We start from the raw sequence: 19,439 nt of genomic DNA, 5'->3' as shown, positions 1-19,439 counted from the left end.
GGACACACACACAAGCACATACAATTTTTCATCTATTGGTTCAATCCCCCCTCCACCCACACATTTTTTTCATCTACTGGTTCACTCTCCAAATGTACACAACAGCTGGGGCTAGGCCAGAGTACAGCCAGGAGTCCAGAGCCTCTCATCTTTCCCATGTGACTGCAGGGGACCAAGCACTTGGGTCGTCATCTACTGCTTTCCCAGATGCCTTAGCAAGTAGCTGGATCGTAAGTGGAGTGGCTGGAACTCTGACCAGCACAGGCAGCTGCCTTTAACTGCTACAGCAGCACGCCAGACCCTGATAATCCACTGTTCATTCTGTAAAGACTGCTTGTTTCTCTGGCTTCTGGTTCCCTCAGGGTCCTGTCCCAGCACACCTGAGCAGCCACAGTTAGACTCTTTGCTCGCTTTTGGTCTTGGGTGCTCACAGGTGGCTGTTTTATAGCATTCCACCTCTGACCGGCATCGTCAGCACCTGAAACCCTCAGGGGCTGTCTGCTGATTCAGCTGCAACCTGGTGAGAGCCCTCCTGCCCTTCGCCAGGGGAGGCTCCACATTCCTTTTCTCCCTGCCGTGGCATTGGCTTTGTACCTGCATGCTCTGACCTGGCTGTCCTGCCTGTGTGCTTCGCAGCCCTGGAGGGTGTTTCGCCTCTTCAGGCCTCCACCACTCTCTCCTCCCCCCCATCCCCAAGAGCCTCTGTGCCAGGTGCCTCTGGTCCCATCCCAGTGACAGCGCGCACGAGAGGCCTGTTGGTGCTCTTGGCTTTCTGAAAACGCAGTTCTGTTTTGTTTTCTTCTCTCCTCCTTCCCAGACCTGCGTCATCAGATTGCTTGAGCTTTATTCCAAATGACTAAAGCTCCTGGAAGATTTTCCTAGCAGGAAACAGCACATTTCCTCATACAAACAAAGAGCTTCTAAGTCAGATAGAGAAAGAAACATGGTCTTTGAGCCATCCGATTCTGCCCCAGCCCCCAGTGTGAGGTCCAGGCTGGCTACCTGTGGCCTTTGCTGGCTTCCCGGGCTGAGCGTGGCACTGGAGTTCCTTCCTGCCTCCTCACATTGTCAGCGATGAAAGCAGAATCTGCACGTCTGGCATGCCTAGGCACTGGTAGCACCACATACCCTCCGCCTCTCCTGGCCACAGCCTGCTCCTGTGTGGAGGGCGAAGTCCTGGGTCACTGAATTCTGATTTAATGTGTACCTCCTGACATTTCCAGGCCCTCCTTCAGTCTTTTAAATAAGTCTTTTTTTTTTTTTTTCCTGTTTGGAAAGTCAGATTTACAGAAAGAAGGAGGCAAAAATCTTCCATCTACTGGTTCACTCCCCAAATGGCCACAGCAGTCAGAGCTGAGCTGATCCAAAGTCAGGAGCCAAGAGCTTCTTCTAGGTCTTCCACATGGGTGCATGGTCTCAAGGCTTTGGGCTGTTCTCGACTGCTCTCCCAGGCCACAAGCAGGGAGTTGGATGGGAAGTGCACCAGCTGGGGCACAAACTGGCACCCATATGGATACTAGCGTATGCAAGGCAAGGACTTTAGGCACTAGGCTACCACACCAGGCCCTGAAATAAGTCTTAAAATCAAAATTCCACCTTGGTACCAAGCTAAGTACAAGGCAGCCAGTAAGACCTCTCTTTAATTCTAGTTTCAAGATAGCATACTTGACAAGATGTTATACACCTTTTGTTGTTTGATTCTTAGATGAAGGCTTCTCGCATTCCAGTATTCTCTCCACTTCTTAAACACATACTCAAGTACTGCTGACCTTGCTAGTTCTGAAGAATGGAGAAACAGATATGTTATGACTCTAGAAGTTACAACCTCAGGGGAAAACAAACACTACCTGTTTATAAAACAGTATGGTTAGGGCCAGGGACAAGTACTCTGCAGGTGCACACTGGTGTCTGATGCCAGGGAGTTGGAATGGGCCACACAAGGCTGCTGTGAGTGCTGAGGGACAAACTAGATCAGGTTGGAAGGAAGGGGTCTATATGCAACGGAGAGTTGATGCTAAGCTACTGTGTGACAACTTTTTTTTTTTTTTTTTAATTGGAAAGGCAGATGTACAGAGAGGAGCAGAGAGAGGAAGATCTTCCGTCCAATCATTCACTCATGCAAGTGGCTGCAGTGGCCGGTGCTGTGCCGATTCAAAGCCAGGAGCCAGGAACTTCTTTCTGGGTCTCCTACGCGGGTGCAGGGTCCCAAAGCTTTGGGCCATCCTTGACTGCTTTTCCAGGCCACAAGCAGGGAGCTGGATGGGAAGTGGAGCTGCCAGGATTAGAACCGGCGCCCACATGGGATCCTGGCACGTTCAACGCAAGGACCTTAACCATTACACTATTGCGCCGGGCTCTACTGTATGATTTCTTAGGACTGTTCTCAGCCTTCTTAACACCCATTTGCTGGATTTCCTTTTTTTTTTTTTTCCCTAAGTTTTATTTATTTCAAAGGCAGTTTAAAGACAGAAAGAGATCTTAATTTACTGGTTCACTCTCCAAATGGCTACAGTGGCCAGGACTGGGTCAGGCGGGAGCCAGGAGCTCTACCTGGGTCTACCACATAGGCGGCAGGGGCCCAAGTATTTGGCTCATCCTCCGCTGTCTTCTAGGGAGCTGGGTCGGAAGTGCAGCAGCCACGACTGAACCAGGCACTTACATGCGATGCCACAACTATCTACCACCAGCTTCCACTGCAAAGAAAAGCTGTAAGGCCGCTGTTGGAAATACTTAAAATGTATGTTTTTTTTTTTTATTGGAAAGGTGGAGAGACACATACCTTCTATCCACTGGTTGATTTCCTACGTGTCTGTAATGGCTGAAGCTGGGCCAGGCTAGAGCCAGCAGCCAAGAATTCCACCCAGGTCTCCCACACTGGTGGCCAGGACTCAAGTACCTGAGCCATCACCTACTGCCTCCCAGGCATGTTGGCTGAAACCTGGATCAGGAGCACAGGCGGGACTCTATCCCGGCACTCCCATATGGGATGTAGGGATCTCACGGAGTGGCTTAACCTGCCGCAAGCCTGTTCCTAGTTGAACTGCTTTATGTGTCAACCTCTCCAGAAAAAGGAAGCTGAATGCTGGACATGTTAAGAGTTTATTTTCATTTTATTTCAAAGACAAAGAGATAGACAAAAGGGGGAGGGATGGAGGAAGAGAAAGAGAAAGAATAAAAGATAAAAAGGAATCTGTAAATCTGTTGATTTACTGCCCTATGAGCCGGCAATAACTAGGACGGGGCCAGGCCAAAGCCAGGAGCCTGGAACTCAACGTAGGTCTCGCATGGGAGCGCAGGGACGCCACCTCCCAGGGCAGATAGGAAGCAAAGCACTGGGGACTTAACCAGGCAGCGACTTAACGGCTGCACCAAATCCCTATTTCCTTACTCAGGTCTTTTTTTTATTTTTAAAGATTTATTCGGGCTCGGCAGCGTGGCCTAGTGGCTAAGGTCCTCGCCTTGATCCCATATGGCCGCTGGTTCTAATCCCGGCAGCTCCACTTCCTCTCTATCTCTCCTCCTTGTAATAAAAATAAAATAAATCTTTAAAACAAAAACAAAAAAACAAAACAAAAAAAAAGATTTATTCATTTTATTACAGCCAGATATACACAGAGGAGGAGAGACAGAGAAGAAGATCTTCCGTCCGATGTTTCACTCCCAAGTGAGCCGCAACGGGCCGGTGCACGCCGATCCGAAGCTGGGAACCTGGAACCTCTTGCGGGTCTCCCACACGGGCGCAGGGTCCCAAGGCTTCGGGCCGTCCTCAACTGCCTTCCCAGGCCACAAGCAGGGAGCTGGATGGGAAGTGGAGCTGCCGAGTTTAGAACCGGCGCCCATATGGGATCCCAGGGCATTCAAGGCGAGGACTTTAGCCGCTAGGCCACGCCGCCGGGCCCCTTACTCAGGTCTTTCAGAAATCTTTATTTTGGAAGAAATTTTAAATTAAAATTTAAAATTTTAAATTATACTGGTAACCAGTATCCAGGTTACCATATAATACAGTTACCCTGTAGACGGCAAAATGCAAAAATGCAACAAATACTAATATACAGTGATTAATAGCTCAATTTATTAGCTGTTTTAATAAAGTAAAATAATGTACTAGAAATAAGCTGTCTTATGCTTACAAAATGACAGACATGAGTGGAAACATTCTCAGTGACAACACACAACGGCCAGCTTTCCTGGAAGCGAAGCTGAGGGCATGAGGAAAAGGCTGACTGGAAGGCCAGGTTAGCTTCTGCACACCGCGGGACGCTACTCAGGACTGCACTCCGCCCGCGCTCGGGCGCAGCAGTGTGCAATGGCATTCCTCGGGCCTCCCCGAGGTTCCGGGAGGAAGCGCTCTGGCTGCGCAGCTCTCATTCCAACTTCTCCTGCCCATCTGGATGTCTCTTCACTCTTGAGTAGGGACTTATTGTATCATCCGTTACAAAGTCATACAGTACTTTTATCCAAGAATTGTAGTGGGGCAGGTTGTCATAGTACTCAGCTGCTATTTTCCTCACCTAGAAGGGAAAAGCAGAGTGTGACTGGGATCAATGTTTGCCCAGAAGGGAAACCTAGACAACGGTCCCACCATCCCTACCTACCTACACACACCACCCCCTACCACCCCCACAGACACACACCCACTCACCCATCACCCCCATTGCTAAGAAGGGAAACCTAGACTCGTCACCCATACACCCACACCCCATGACCACCACCAGCACCTCCCCCAGCAGCAATTAAGGAAGCCCACAGAAACCAGCTATATTTCAAAAGTTGAATACACTTGACCCTTAGGGTTATTAATGCTTATCAAGTGCTGACGGACTGAGTTCAATTACCTTGACCTTACTAAAGCACGTACTACACACATGCCATTGTAGGATGTAAAGGTATCACCTGATCTCTTCCACCAAAAAACTTACAAATACTAGTAAATCATTATGGCATGGCGATTAGAGAGAAATTCAACATTTGTCGAGCATGCAGTTCTGTTATCTCAATTTGAAAGCATTTTTAAAAAATGACTACTGTTGGTTTTACTAAAACGCAAAAGTAGTTAGTGCCGAGTAACAGTAACAACTCTGGCCTAATCAGAAATGTGCTTTTAAAAAAATTCTAGTGAGTGCCCCCAAAAACCAAAAATGTTAAAAAATAAACAGCAAGAAAAACAAAAGTTCAGATCCTGAATAAGTAACCAAGTTAAGTGGGACCTTCAAGACTAAAAATACATTATAATGAGAATCAAGATGGCGGAATAGGGTAAGGACACGTTTACATGGATGGAGAAACATTTAATCAGGATGAAGGAGAGAGGACATATTCCAGGAAACAGGAAAGGACAGAACAACAGCAGAGCGGTACCTGGAGACTGACAGACACAGGAAAGCAGCAGGCACAGCAGTGTGGTGTGTTGCAGAGACTGATACTCCAAAGGCATTCAGCTAATGGCAATCTGAACTCCACCAGCAACCAGGTGGGAAGGGACTTTCACTGGGAGCTTGGGAGGTGAACCCAGACAAAGAACTGTCCATCCTGCTGGTCCGTTTGATTTGACCAGGAGCAGAGACAGAGCAGCAGATCCCAGACGGACAGTGCGAGAACAGGGAGGATTTCACAGCCCAGTCAGCCCCCTAGTGCCGAACTGGGCGCCATTTTGCCTAAGAAGGCAAAGGCAAGGGAAAGGACTGAGCATACACTGAGCTGGGAGTGAACTCATTTCTGACTCAGTGAACTGCATCAACGTGGCATTCTACAGGTTCCACCCAAGACAGGTCTGGGTAGCCCTCAGACCTGATGGACAGCAGATCAAGAACTCTAGTAGTGGTACATCAGGCGCCATTTTGTACACTGTGGCAATAGCTTCAGGACTGCAGGGAACTTCACATGTGCTGAGCTGCCAAGAACTCACTGAGTTCCATAGATTGCACTGGTCCCACAGGAAAATTATACCGACTGTGGCATCCTACGGGTCAAAATAGGTCCGTGTGGCACCCAGACCTAACGTCCAACAGGTTCCAGCAAGATCAGTATCACCAACAACCTAGCTATATAGGACACCTGGTGTCTCCCTAATCCTGGGACCTGCTCCAACTGGAAGTGGGAGAAAGTTTGCAGAGACAACGGTGCAGCCTCAGCACAGTATCACAGGAGGTGGAGATTGGTGAACCAGGAGTTGGGGCTAGAGTTCTTTGTGGAAATCTAAAATAAGAACTGTAGGGAGTGGCAAAATTGGCTGCAAGAAAAGAGTTGTGTACCAACTGCAGGAAGTAAAATCGAACTATAGACCTGTGGGTGACACAGCTTAGAAACCTGCCCCAAAAAGACTCTGCTAACCAGAAGAAAAATGACCAAGAGCAAAAGAAGAGACAAAGGCACAATGAATATTACTGAAAACTCCCCTGCAAAGCAGCAAAACCCATTGCCAACCTCAGAGTTAACTGAGGAAGACATTGAGAATATGGGGGACACAGAATTCAGAAAACTCATTTTGAAGTTTCTGATCAACAATGAGAAGCACATACAAGAGTTCAAAGAATTTAAGGAATGTTTTACACAATAGCAGCAATAAAGCAAATCAAGGCTGATATATCAGAAATTAAGAACACAGCATAGCAAATTAGAAGTACAGTGGAGAGGGCCCAGCTGCATGGCCTAGCAGCTAAAGTCCTCGCCTTTAAAGCCCCGGGATCCCATATGGGCGCCGGTTCTAGTCCTGGCAGCTCCACTTCCCATCCAGCTCCCTGCTTGTGGCCTGGGAAGGCAGTCGAGGACGGCCCAATGTATTGGGACCCTGCACCCGCGAGGGAGACCTGGAAGAGGTTCCTGGTCCCGGCATCGGACTGGTGCATACCGGCCCGTTGCGACTCACTTGGGGAGTGAAACATTGGATGGAAGATCTTCCTCTCTGTCTCTCCTCCTCTCTGTATATCCGGCTTTCCAATAACAATAAAATCTTAAAAAAAAAAAAAAAAAAAGTGCAGTGGAGAGTCTCCAAAATAGAATGAAGCAAGCAGAAGAAAGAATCTCAGAATTGGAAGACATTTCCTGTCATCAGGGGGAAGCAAACAAAAAGCTGCAAGCAGAGCTGTATCAGGCCAAAAAAAGTACTCAAGAATTGAAAGACACTATTAAGAGGCCTAATATAAGAGTTATGGGAGTCCCAGAAGGTACAGAAAGAGAAACTGGTTTTACAAATATATTTAATGAAATAATAAAGGAAAATTTCTCTAATTTAGAGAAAGAATTGGGAAACAACATCCAGGAGGGGCACAGAACTCCCAACAGGCCTGCTCAAAAGCGATCTTCACCAAGACACATGATATTCAAGCTCTCTTCAATTGCACATAAGGAAAAGATGCTGAAATGTGCATGTGAAAAAAAAATCAATTGACATATAAAACAGAAGATTAAACCAACGAACAACCCATTCCTAAAATGACAGAACCAAAATACCACCCATATATATTAACCCTGAATGTAAATGGCTTAACTCAAACGTCATAGTAGACTGATTAAAAAATAAAACCCATCTATTTGCTGTCTAGAAGACACACATTTCACCAACAAAAATCAGCAGAAACTATATCACATGGGTTTTGATGTTTTCTGTTAATTTCATCTCTTCAAAACACTTTCTTCTGATTAAACTCACTGAGTCATAGATCATACAGTAACATCATTTTCTGCAAGAAGGTTCTTCCGCTACACGTTAGTCATTTAGTAGCATGTTATTTAACTTCATGGTGTTGTTAATTTCTTTTTTCTTCCTGATGTTGATTTTGTTTTGTGGCTTTTCATTTAAGGGGATGTATAGTAGCTGTGTAATGGAGACTGTCATATCTAGTAACATGTCATTTAACTTCATGGCGTTGTAAATTTGTTTTTCTTTGTATTTTTTTTTTAAAGATTTATTATTATTGGAAAGCTGGATATACAGAGAGGAGAGACAGAGAGGAAGATCTTCCATCTGATGTTTCACTGCCCAAGTGAGCTGCAATGGCTGGTGCGCCAATCCGAAGCCGGAAACCAGGAACCTCTTCCAGGTCTCCCACGCAGGTGCAGGGTCCCAAAGCTTTGGGCCGTGCTCAACTGCTTTCCCAGTCCACAAGCAGGGAGCTGGATGGGAAGTGGAGCTGTCGGGACTAGAACCGGCGCCCATATGGGATCCTGGTGCGTTCAGGGTGAGGACTTTAGCTGCTAGGCCACGCCGCCGGGCCCTTTTCTTTGTATTGTTGATTTTGTATTATGACTTTCCATCTGGGGGGATGTACAGTAGCTGTGAACTGGAGACTAACATATCCAGATATGAGGATACAATGGCATTTCTACTTCCAGACAAAGATGGACTTACAATGGAACTGTTTAGTATATCTTGACAATAGGATGCTGGACTCTGCCATTGTCCATGCCCGCAATGATGGACATATGACTGTGTATGAAGAACTATACTTTAGTAATGATAAAGAGGAACTAGGTCGGGGGGGAGGAATTGGGGAGGGGATAAGGGAAATTCCAGGGCCTATGGAACTGTATCATAAAATAATAATAATAGTAACAATAACATATAAAATGTAAGAAAAATACATTATCACAATAAAAACAAACAAGGTTCATAATTTCTGTGTGTGTGCATCTTGCAAAGCCAGAAAGTCAAAAGACAAGAAGAGTCAACATTTGTCCGGGGGCCAGACAGTACCTTAACAGGCTAATCCACTACCACAGCACCAGCATCCCATAGGGGTGCTGGTTTGTGTCCCGGCTGCTGCACTTCCCATCCAGCTCCTTGCTTATGCTGTGGGAAAGCAACAGAGGATGGCCCAAGTCCTGTGACACCATACCTTTGGACTGGCTCAGCTGCAGCCTTTGGGGCCATCTGGGGAGTGAGCCAGCAGAAAGAAGATCTCTAATTCTGACTTTCAAGTAAGAAAAAAAATTTGAATGTATTTATTTGCCTTACATCCCATCTAGTCCAAACATGAATATAATAAATCTCTGGGCCCGGCACAATAGTGTAATGGTTAAGGACCTCGCCTTGAACGCACCAGGATCCCATATGGGCGCCAGTTCTAATCCTGGCAGCTTCACTTCCCATCCAGCTCCCTGCTTGTGGACTGGGAAAGCAGTTGAGGACGGCCCAAAGCCTTGGGACCCTGCACCCACGTGGGAGACCCAGAAGAAGTTCCTGGCTCCTGGCTTCAGATTGGCACAGCACCAGCCATTGCGGCCACTTGGGGAATGAATGACCGGATGGAAGATCTTCCTCTCTGTCTCTCCTCCTCTCTGTACATTTGCGTTTTGCAATAAAATAAATAAATCTTTAAACATAAACAAATAAATAAATCTGAGTGTCTATGTGTTTTATCTAAATTATAAGCAAATGGAAAAATTACATACTAAGAAGTGTTTCGGGCCCAGCGCCGTGGCCTAGCAGCTAAAGTCCTCGCCTTGAATGCCCCGGGATCCCATATGGGCGCCGGTTCTAATCCCGGCAGCTCCACTTCCCATCCAGCTCCCTGCTTGTGGCCTGGGAATGTGGTTGAGGATGGCCCAAAGCCTTGGGACCCTGCACCCGCGTGGGAGACCTGGAAGAGGTTCCTGGTCCCAGCTTCGGATTGGCGCAGCACTGGCCCACTGCAGCTCACTTGGGGAGTAAATCATCGGATGGAAGATCTTCCTCTCTGTCTCTCCTCTTTGTATATCTGACTTTGCAATAAAAATAAATAAATCTTTAAAAAAAAAGAAGTGTTTCATGAATTGCAAAAATCAGCGGAACAATGTAAAAAGGTTTTTTTTTTTATGATTTTATCTTTATTGGAAAGACCGATAGATATAACAGTGAGAAGAGAAACAGAGAAAAAGATTTTTCCATCCACTGGTTCACTCCCCAAGTGGTCACAATGGCTGGAGCTGAAGTGAGCTGAGCTGAGCTTAACTGAAGCCAGGAGCCAGGAGCCTGTTCTGAGTCTCCCACATGGCTGCAGGGTCTCAAAGGTTTGGACCATCCTTGACTGCTTTCCTAGGCCACAAGCAGGGAGCTGGATAGGAAGTAGAGCAGTTAGAATACGAACTGACACCCTATGGGATCCCAGTGTGTGCAATGCAAGGACTTTTAGCCACTTGGCTACAGCACCAGGCCCATAAGTTTTAACTTTTCATTTAAAAGATATTAAAACCATTACTGTGATTAAGAAAAAAAAGTTCCAAAATTGAGTAGTAATGGCTGGACAACTCTGGTTACACAAAAACCATTGGTACTATATTATTTTTGAAGATTTATTTATTTGAAATGCAGAGACACAGAATCACACAAAAATGGTCTTCCAACTACAGTTGACTCCCCAGATGGCCCCAAGACCCATGCCTGGGCCTGGCCAAACCAGGTGCCCAGGACTCACCTCTGAGTCTCTTACAGGGGTGGTAGGGCCCACTTGGGTCCCCAAGTGCTTTACAAGGAAGTTGGATTGAAAGTGGAGAGCAGGGGCCCGGCATGGTGGTCCAGCGGCTCAAATCCTCACCTTGAACTTGCCGGGATCCCATATGGGCACTGTTTCTAATCTTGGCAGCTCCACTTCCATCCAGCTCCCTGCTCTTGCCTGGGAAAGCAGTAAAGACGGCCCAAAGCCTTGGGATCCTGCACCCACAGGAGAGACCCGGAAGGCACTCCTGGCTTCGGTTTGGCTCAGCACTGGTCATTGCAGCTACTTGGGGAGTGAACCAGCGGATGTAAGACCTTTGTCTCTCCTTCTCTTTGTAGATCTGCCTTTCCAATAAAAAGTAAATCTTTAAAAAATATATTATTTTCTTTTTATTTAAGAATGCAGACAGACACAGAATTCGTATCCACTAGTTTATTTCCCAAATGCATGTTGTTAGCTTTAACTAGGGTAGGCCAGAGGCAAGAGCTCAGAAGTCAACCAAGGTTTCCCACTTTGGTGACTGGAACCTCAGGACGTGACCCATCACCTGCTCTCTCCCAGGATGTGCATTAGCAGGAAGTTGGAATCAGGAATTGAGCTGGGATTTGAACCCCAGCACTCTGATAACTGGATGTGGGCATCTCACTGTATCAAATATCTGGGACATTAGTTTAACTGCAGTACAAGAAAATAGGGACTAGAGTGGGACATGAATTGTCACCAACAAACTGTGGGCCTCTTAAGTCTAAACTGAATGAGGGTTTTAGTTCTAGAATTGTTGAAGCAAATTACAAATACAACTATATGATTTATGTTGGGAATTTTTTCTTTTAAAATATCCATCCGTTTTTATTGGAAAGGCAGATTTACAGAGGAGACAGAGAGAGGGAAAGATCTTCCACCCGCTGGTTCACTTTCCAAGCAACTGCAATGGCCGCAACTGAGCAAATCCAAAGCCTGAAGCCAGGAGTCTCTTCCGGGTCTCCCACGTGGGTGCAGGGTCCCAAGGCTTTGGGCCGTCCTGGACTGCTTTCCCAGGCCACAAGCAGGGAGCTGGAAGGCATGTGGAGCAGCTAGAATACAAACTGGTGCCATATAGGATCCTGGGGGATACAAGGCAAGCCACTACACTACTGTGCCAGGCCCAGGAAGATTTCTTAAGTGGAGATTGGCTTTCACCTTAAACCATAAACCCTTGAGCAAATAAAAATGCATGTCCCTTGTCACAGAAAAAGCAAAGTCTGCAGACTCTATTCAGGCCAGTAACTGGCAGAAAGACAAGAGGTGCCAAGCAGCTATGCGCTTGCACTGCATTACACAATGCTTTCCAAGTGTCTCTGGACAGCTGTGTGTCTTTTCCTCCAAATATTTTATTCTGAAAAATGTCAAATATGCCAAAGTCAAAAATATAATAGAATGAACTCATATGCCCTTTTCCTATTTCACAAATTTGCAAGAATCCAATACACTTTCTAATATACACACGTACCTCCCACAGAATTCCTCCATAAGTTGCGGCTAAAACCCTGGTTGAGATGCCCACACCCTGTGTGTGCATTTGCTATCCACCCGTGGCTCTCAGTTCCAATTTCCAGCTAATGTTAACTCTGGGAGGAGCAATGTTGACTCAAGTTACTGGGTTCCTGCCATCCGCCTGGGACACCCAGCCCGAGTTTCAGTTCCCAGCTTTGACCTGGTCCAGCTCTGGCTGTCATGAACATCTGTCCCTCAAGTAAATACTTTCTTAAAAATTAATCTCTTATTTTGGTGCACATTTATTTGAAATCTATGCATAGTTTTTTTTTTGTAATATACACTTTCCACAAGCTTTTTTGCTCATTAGAAAAAAATTTATTTATTTTTTACTGCAAAGTCAGATATACAAGAGGAAGATCCTCCATTCGATGATTCACTCCCCAAGTGGCCACAATGGCTGGAGCTGAGCCAATCCGAAGCCAGGAGCCAGGAGCCTCCTCTGGGTCTGCCACACAGGTGCAGCGTCCCAAGGCCTTGGGGCATCCTCAACTACATTCCCAGGCCACAAGCAGGGAGCTGGATGGGAAGCTGGGCTGCCGGGATTAGAACCAGCGCCCATATGGGATCCTGGTGCATTCAAGATGTGGACTTCAGCTGCTAGCCTACCGTGCCAGGCCCTGCTCATTTTTTAAGAAAAGATTGATTTACTTGAGGAGTCAGCACAGTGGTGTAGCGTGCTCATCTTCCACATGAGGTTCTGGCATACAATATGGGTGCTGGTTCTAGAAGCAGTTGCTCCACTTCTGATTCAGCCCCCTGCTGATGGCCTGGGAAAGCAATGAAAGATGGCTCAAGGGATTCGGTTCCTGCACCCACATGGGAAACCCAGAAAAAGCTCCTGGCTCCCTGCTTTGGATCAATCCACCTCTGGCCGTTATGGCCATTTGGGGAGTGATCAATGGATGGAAGATCTCTGTCTTTCCCTCTATCTGTTTCACTTCTGATCCAGCTCCCTGCTTACGGCCTGGGAAAGCAACAGAGTATGGCCCAAGTCCTTGGGGACCCTGTATCCATGTAGGAGACCCTTTGGATCAGCTTAGCTCTGGCCAATGCGGCCATTTGGGGAGTGAACCAGTGGAGGGAAAATCTCTCTCCATCTCTCTCATTGTAGATCTGCCTTTCTAATAGAAACAAAGAAATTCTTTAAAAAATTCATGGAAAATGTAATTTAAAAGTTAACTTGGATGCAAAATTTAGGAAATTTTCATAATGGACATTTACATCGAGTTTTTCAAAATTTATTTTTTTTACTGCAAAGTCAAATATACAGAGAGGAGCATAGACAGAGAGGAAGATCCTCCATCCAATTATCCACTCGCCAAGTGAGTGCAACGGCTGGAGCTGAGCAAACCTGAAGCCAGGAGTCAGGAGCTTCTTCTGGGTCTCCCATGTGGGTACAAGGTCCCAAGGCTTTGGGCTGTCCTCAACTGCTTTCCCAGGCCATAAGCAGGGAGCTGGATGGGAACTGTGGCCGCCAGTATTAGAACCAGCGCCCATATGGGATCCTGGTGCTTTCAAGGTGAGGACTTTAGCCATTAGGCCACCGCACCGAGCCCTACATCCAATTTTTGTAGATCCCTTTTAAAAAGGGATTTTTTTTTTTTACTTCATTTGAAAGGTAGAGAGAGAGATCAGTCTTCCACCTACAGGTTCACGCCCCAAATGGCCAGGAGCCAGGAACCCCACCATGTCTCCCACACAGGTAACAGGCATTGGAAGAGACACAACCAGAACTTGAACTAGGCTCGTAAGATGCTAGAGTTGTAGACGGTAGCTTAATATGTGGTACCACAACACCACCTCTTGAGAACTTTTGTGTTTACTAGAAACTGACGTTTACTTACTCTGCAGATCAGTTACATAGGGCATCTATAATTGCTAATAAACCAATGCTACAAATCTTGGCCAAGCCCATTCAGTTTAACAGAGATGAAGGTTACAGGAGCTGTTGCTTACTTCAAAGAGAAATTTAGTTTTCCACTCCTGAATTACTTTATGACTTAGCCACTGTTAAACCTTAAGTGTAACAACTAAGCTTAAGAATCCAAGAGCATGAACTCTGTGTAAAATTAGGCTGGTCAAAACAATATTTAAATTCTTGCTGGTTTTTTTTTTTAAGTTTTAATTTACTTGAAAGGCAAAACAACAAGGAAAGGAAAGTGAGAGAGAGGGACAGGAAAGACACACACCTTTAATCTACTGGCTTACTCTTCAAACATCCACAACATCCGGGGCTGAAGCCAGGTCTAAACCAGGAGCAGCGACTTCATCCTGGTCTCCCATACAGGTGGTAGCAGCTTCAGCACTTGGGTCATTGGCTGTTTTCCCAGGAAGCTGGCTCGGAAGTGGAGCAGCCAGGACTGGAGCAAGCAGTCCAGCTTAACCTGTTGCTGCAGTTTAACACTATCAGCACCCCCCACCTTTGTTATTGATGAGCCACGTAGCCTGAGGATAGATACTAGATTCCTTTCAAAATGAGGTCAAGACTGATGCTGACTGCCTACCAACAGAAATTAAAAATAGGTATCAAAAACTTTACTTACCAGTGGAAGATTTTTTCCAGGGATGTTGGGGAAGTCATGATGCTCGTTATGATAACCCACGTTGAAGGTAAGTAAATTCAGAGGCCCGTAATACGAGTAAGTTTCATATCCCTTTAAGAACATATAATGTTCAGCTATAAAATGTCCAGAAATTGGGTGTAAGCCCAGGCCGAGTAGGGACGCTGCCAACATGTACACTAGTGACTTAATTCCCAAAAAGTAGTAAATGAGAATGTCAAAAGTGATCTGGATGACAGTATTGATGATTTCCAGATACGAAATTGGTTTGGGATTGATGAAAAGGGGCCGGAAAGCATAAAAGAGGGGCTGAAGAATAACCCAGAACAACTTCCTCAAAGTGGTACAGAAGAACCAGCCCTCAAAGTCGGTGGGGATGTCCACATCAATGCCGTCGGCTCCCAGGTAGCGATGATGGTCCATGTGGTACCTCTTAAAGGAGACGGAGTAGGGGACTCCGATAGGCAGGTTAGCAAGCATTCCAAACCAGCGGTTCCGCAAGGCTTTGTAGTTGCCAAAGGCGATATTGTGGGAAATCTCATGAATAGCCAGAGTCATTGAGTGGTTAATACAGCTGCCGAAGACGTAGGCCCAAAATATGACCCACTTCCAGTCCAAGTCCTTCACTAGGTAAAACGACAGCAGCTGGGTGAGAAGCATCATGATTACAATCCATACCAGGTTGTGATCGGGCTTCATCAAGGATTTTATCTCTGGATACTTTGCTGTGACAAGACAACAACCAAGTATCAGCATCCGAGAAAAGCACATCAGAATTCAATAGTTCTTAAATTTATATTCCTGCTATCTAAAACTTTATTAAATATCTATCACAGGAGTTTATTCTGCTAGTAGAATCATAAAATACAACTATCAAGCAGTTTGAGAATTTATGCAGGAAAAACTCAACTTAAAAATCTATGAGTTCCACATTGTATTGTACTCAAATGTTATTTCTATGTTTAATTAAATGAAGGTCATTACATTTTGGAGGTATACGAAAATCACGAAACATATTCACAGCTCTTCAGACAAGTCAATCTTCGAGTAATTCTATACCAAACTTTCGCAAAGTTGCTCTAATCTGTAAAAATTAGTATTGCAAAGGTGGTAACACAATCAAAGGAGGAACACTGAGTGTATCCAGCCACCAAAAGGAGGGAGGTGCTAACATATGCTATAACACGGAAGAACCTTACAGGGAAAGAAACCAGTGTCAACATATTATATAATTATATCCATATCAAATGTCCAGATTAGGCAAAATGGCACTGAAACTGATTATCAACATGCAAAGGAAGGAAACTGTGTCCTCTCCTTACGGCATACACAAAAATTAACACTAAATGGATCGCTGCCTTAAATAGAAGAAAACTATGACGATGTTGAGAAACTGGAGCCTTCATCCATTGCTGTTCGAAATGTGAAATGGTGCAGTAGCTTCAGGAAACAGTTTGGGAGTTCCCTCTTGCAGTCCTACTCCAAGACATCCACTCAAGGGAGGCGAAAACACATGTGCGATACCTGGCAGATGAATGCTCCCAGCAGCATTACTCACAAGAGATAAAAACAGGAAACTCCCAAGTGCTTATCAACTGATGAATACATAAAATGGTGGTGTCTGTGGCCACCAACAGGAAGGAGGTACTGATACACACCATAGCATGGGTGGCTCTTAAAGCAAAAGAAGCCAGTCTCAAAAAGAACACATATTATAGGACTTCACTCATCAGATGTCAGGAATTGGTAAACCTCTGTAGACAGAAAGTATGTAAGTGGTTGTCTAGAACAAGGGTGACAGGAGGGGACATGACCCCACTCACTAATGGGTACAGGGTATCTTTTCTGGGACAATGAAATGTTCTAAAATTAACTGGTAATTACAGTTGCATAACTGTGAAGGTAGTAAAAAAAAACACCAAAATGTACACTTGAAGCAGGTAAATTATGAATTGTGTCTCAATATACCTGTTAAATAAGATATTTCCAAATGTTCCAAAATGCAATTAAAGGGCCCAGCATCATAGCCTAGTAGCTAAAGTCCTCGCCTTGCATGTCTAAGATCTATGAGCGCCGGTTCTAATCCTGGCAGCTCCACTTCCCATCCAGCTCCCTGCTTGTGGCCTGGGAAAGCAGTCGAGGATGGCCCAATGCATTGGGACCCTGCACCCGCGTGGGAGACCTGGAAAAAGCTCCTGGCTTCGGATCGGCTCAGCTCTGGTCATTATGGCTACTTGGGGGAGTGAACCATTGGATGGAAGATCTTCCTCTTTGTCTCTCCTCCTCTCTGTATATCTGCTTTTCCAATACGAATAAATAAATCTTTGTATAAAAGTGATTTGTATGTTATTAAAAAATGCAACTGAAAAACCTATTGTGGTGAAAGATCCCTGCACATCTGTGCATAGCAGTCTCGTCAAAAAGATCGTGGGAAATATGTATTATGAGAAAACTACACGTGGATTTCCAATTCTTTCTGCCCCCAAATAAGCTTACTTTTTAATTTCACTTGCCAGGAATATTTTCAAGTGTCATCATACTTTCTCCCTGTGTCAGCAGTAAAAGAAGCCCTCCATGCGCTGCAGCCATGTCACCGTAGTTAGGCCCCCACCTGGAGCACCAGCATCCCACATGGGCGCTGGTTCGAGTCCCAGCTGCTCCACTCTAATCAAGCTCCCTGCTAATGCACCTCAGAAGGCAGTGCAGGATGGCCCAGGTGCTTGGGGGTCCCTGCATGAAGTTCCCCACTTCAGACAGACTCAGTTCTGCTACTGTGGCCATTTGGGGAGAGAATCAATAGATGGAGGATCAGTATTTCCTTGTCTCTCTGTAACTTGGTCTTTCAAATAAAAATAAATAACTCTTGAAAATATGATTGAGGGGTAGGGAACGCAAGTTAAGGTGCTGCCTGGTGTGTCAGCATCCCATACGGGCACCTATCATACTTGCGATCCAGCTCCCTGCTACTTGCTAGTGGCGCCCGAGAAGGCACCGGAAGATGGTCCACGTGCTTCCACCTCCCCTGCACTCACACAGAGACCCGGATGAAGCTCCAAGGCTTCTGGCCTCAGCATCACCCACCCCAGTTGTCTCAGCCATTTGGGGAATAAGCCATCAAATGGAAAACCCTGCCTCTCCCTAAGTCTGTCTTTCCAATAAGTAAAATAAATGTTAAAAAATCCATGATTTAGAGTCAAATCCAGACTTGAATCTTCCACTTAGCACTTCCTCTTAAGTTCTTACTTCATCTTATGAAATAGATACCAACCTAGTTAAACCAAGAGGGAAGATGAAATTGGACAATGTTTGTAAAGTACTCAATACAACATCCAGCACGCACATCATTAAGCTAAGCAGGGAGGGGCGAGAGTTTGGCAAGTGACTAATGAGCGACCAGTGGAAAGTCTGCCTTCCCAAACTGGAGCTACCAGGTTGAAGTTCCAGGTCAGATTCCAGCCTCCGGCCATTGTGCCCGTTATGGCTCAAGGAGGCATCCAGTGGACAGCAAGTGATGGCTCATGGCCTTTGAAAGCCCTGCCACCCACGTGGGAGACCTGGATGAAGTGCCTGGCTCCCAGCTTCCAAAAGGCCCAGGCCCTGGCTGTGGCCAGCATTTGGGGAGCCAAACAACAAAGGAGATATGTCATTTTTTCCTTTAACCTGTCAAATAAATAAGAATAACCAGGGAGGGATACAAGAACTCTATTTAAACACACAGGGAGTTAACCAAGGCCTAGTGTAGGGCCAAAGGCCCTAAGTCAGCAGACGACACCATAGTAGCTTCCCTATTAGTTAAAGTGATCCGTATTGCAGTCTTTTCCCCTACAAACCCGGGATGCAGCAGGAACACTCCCGAATCTGCCCTTCCTCTGTCCCAGGCTGGTCAAGGGGACACCAGAGGTGTGCACACACCAGCATCGTGTCCCCTGGTGGGTCACAGGGAATGGACCAGTATCCCACCTGCATTTTGACTCTGAGTCAGGCCCTGCGTGGGCCCGGGGATGCCCGAGAACCACGCCCTGCCTAGCACGCTCCGGCAGCGGAGAAAACGGCACCCACACAGGATCCCCGGACGCGGCTGGCCCGGGCGTCCGTCCCCAGCCGAGGGGGCCTCGCCCAGTCGGCCAGCGGGGGGCGGCAGGGACGCCGAGCCCCGGGGACGCGCCTGCGCCTTTGCGCGGAAGGGCCGGGGCCGCGCGGGGAGGACGTGCCGGCACGCATCCCTCCCCTCCCCCCGGCCGGCCAGCACCGAGACCCGGCGAGTCCCTCGCGGGTCGGCCGGCCGGTGGCTGACCGGCGAGGTGGAGCTGCAGCGGCAGCGGCGCAGCAGGGCGCGGGCTGGATAAGGAGTCTCCAGCGCCCCGGGCCACCGCCAGGGCCTGCGCGCCAAGAGCGCGCCCCCAGGCGAGAGGCCGCGCCCGCACATAACGGGGCGCCGGCCGGACCTCACCTAGGATCTCCCGGCGCCGATCGGCGTGGGGCTGGTCGGTATAGACCCACTCGAAGTCCTCCCGCGAAACGCGGCTCCCCATGGCGGCGGCGGCTCGCGGACGCGCTCTGGACTCTCGCTCCCGGCCGGCTCTTCCGAGGTGGCAGCAGCTCGGGCGGCTCGGGTCGGCTCGGGCGGGAGGAGCGGCTGAAGAGACCGAGGCTGGGGCGGAACCTCGCGAGGCCCCGCCCCGGACTGCCGTCCGGCTCCGCCCCCGCCGGCGGTCGCTGAGGGGTGGGTGGGCTCGCGGCGCCGGGAGACCCCCACGTGAGGCGGCCCTTCGGCGTCCCCGGGGACGCGGGGTGCTGGGCTCGGCTCTCTCGGCGCTTGGGGGTTCCTGAGAACCCCAGCACCCTTAGGGGAGAACGAAGGAAGGAAGGAAGGAAAGAAAAGGCCCCGCGTAGATAAGGCAGCCGCCACAGCGCCTGCGGGGCTGGGGGG

The 19,439-nt window shown here is 47.4% G+C and overlaps 1 protein-coding gene across 1 annotated transcript; it reads right to left on the bottom strand.

Annotated features, from left to right (window-relative positions):
• Positions 1-4,275: 4,275 nt before the first annotated feature.
• On the bottom strand, positions 4,276-19,156 carry DEGS1 (delta 4-desaturase, sphingolipid 1). Its single transcript, XM_004578611.3, has 3 exons — positions 18,960-19,156; positions 14,492-15,234; positions 4,276-4,511 (listed from the first exon to the last, which is right to left on the bottom strand). Exons 1-3 carry the CDS (start codon positions 19,039-19,041, stop codon positions 4,365-4,367), a joined length of 972 nt encoding a protein of 323 aa, XP_004578668.1. The 5' UTR covers positions 19,042-19,156; the 3' UTR covers positions 4,276-4,364.
• Between the last annotated feature and the right edge of the window lie 283 nt (positions 19,157-19,439).

Source organism: Ochotona princeps, chromosome 10 (assembly GCF_030435755.1).
Source record: "Ochotona princeps isolate mOchPri1 chromosome 10, mOchPri1.hap1, whole genome shotgun sequence".
In the NCBI taxonomy this organism is placed as follows: domain Eukaryota; kingdom Metazoa; phylum Chordata; class Mammalia; order Lagomorpha; family Ochotonidae; genus Ochotona; species Ochotona princeps.
This window is presented reverse-complemented; position numbering and strand designations above follow the sequence as displayed.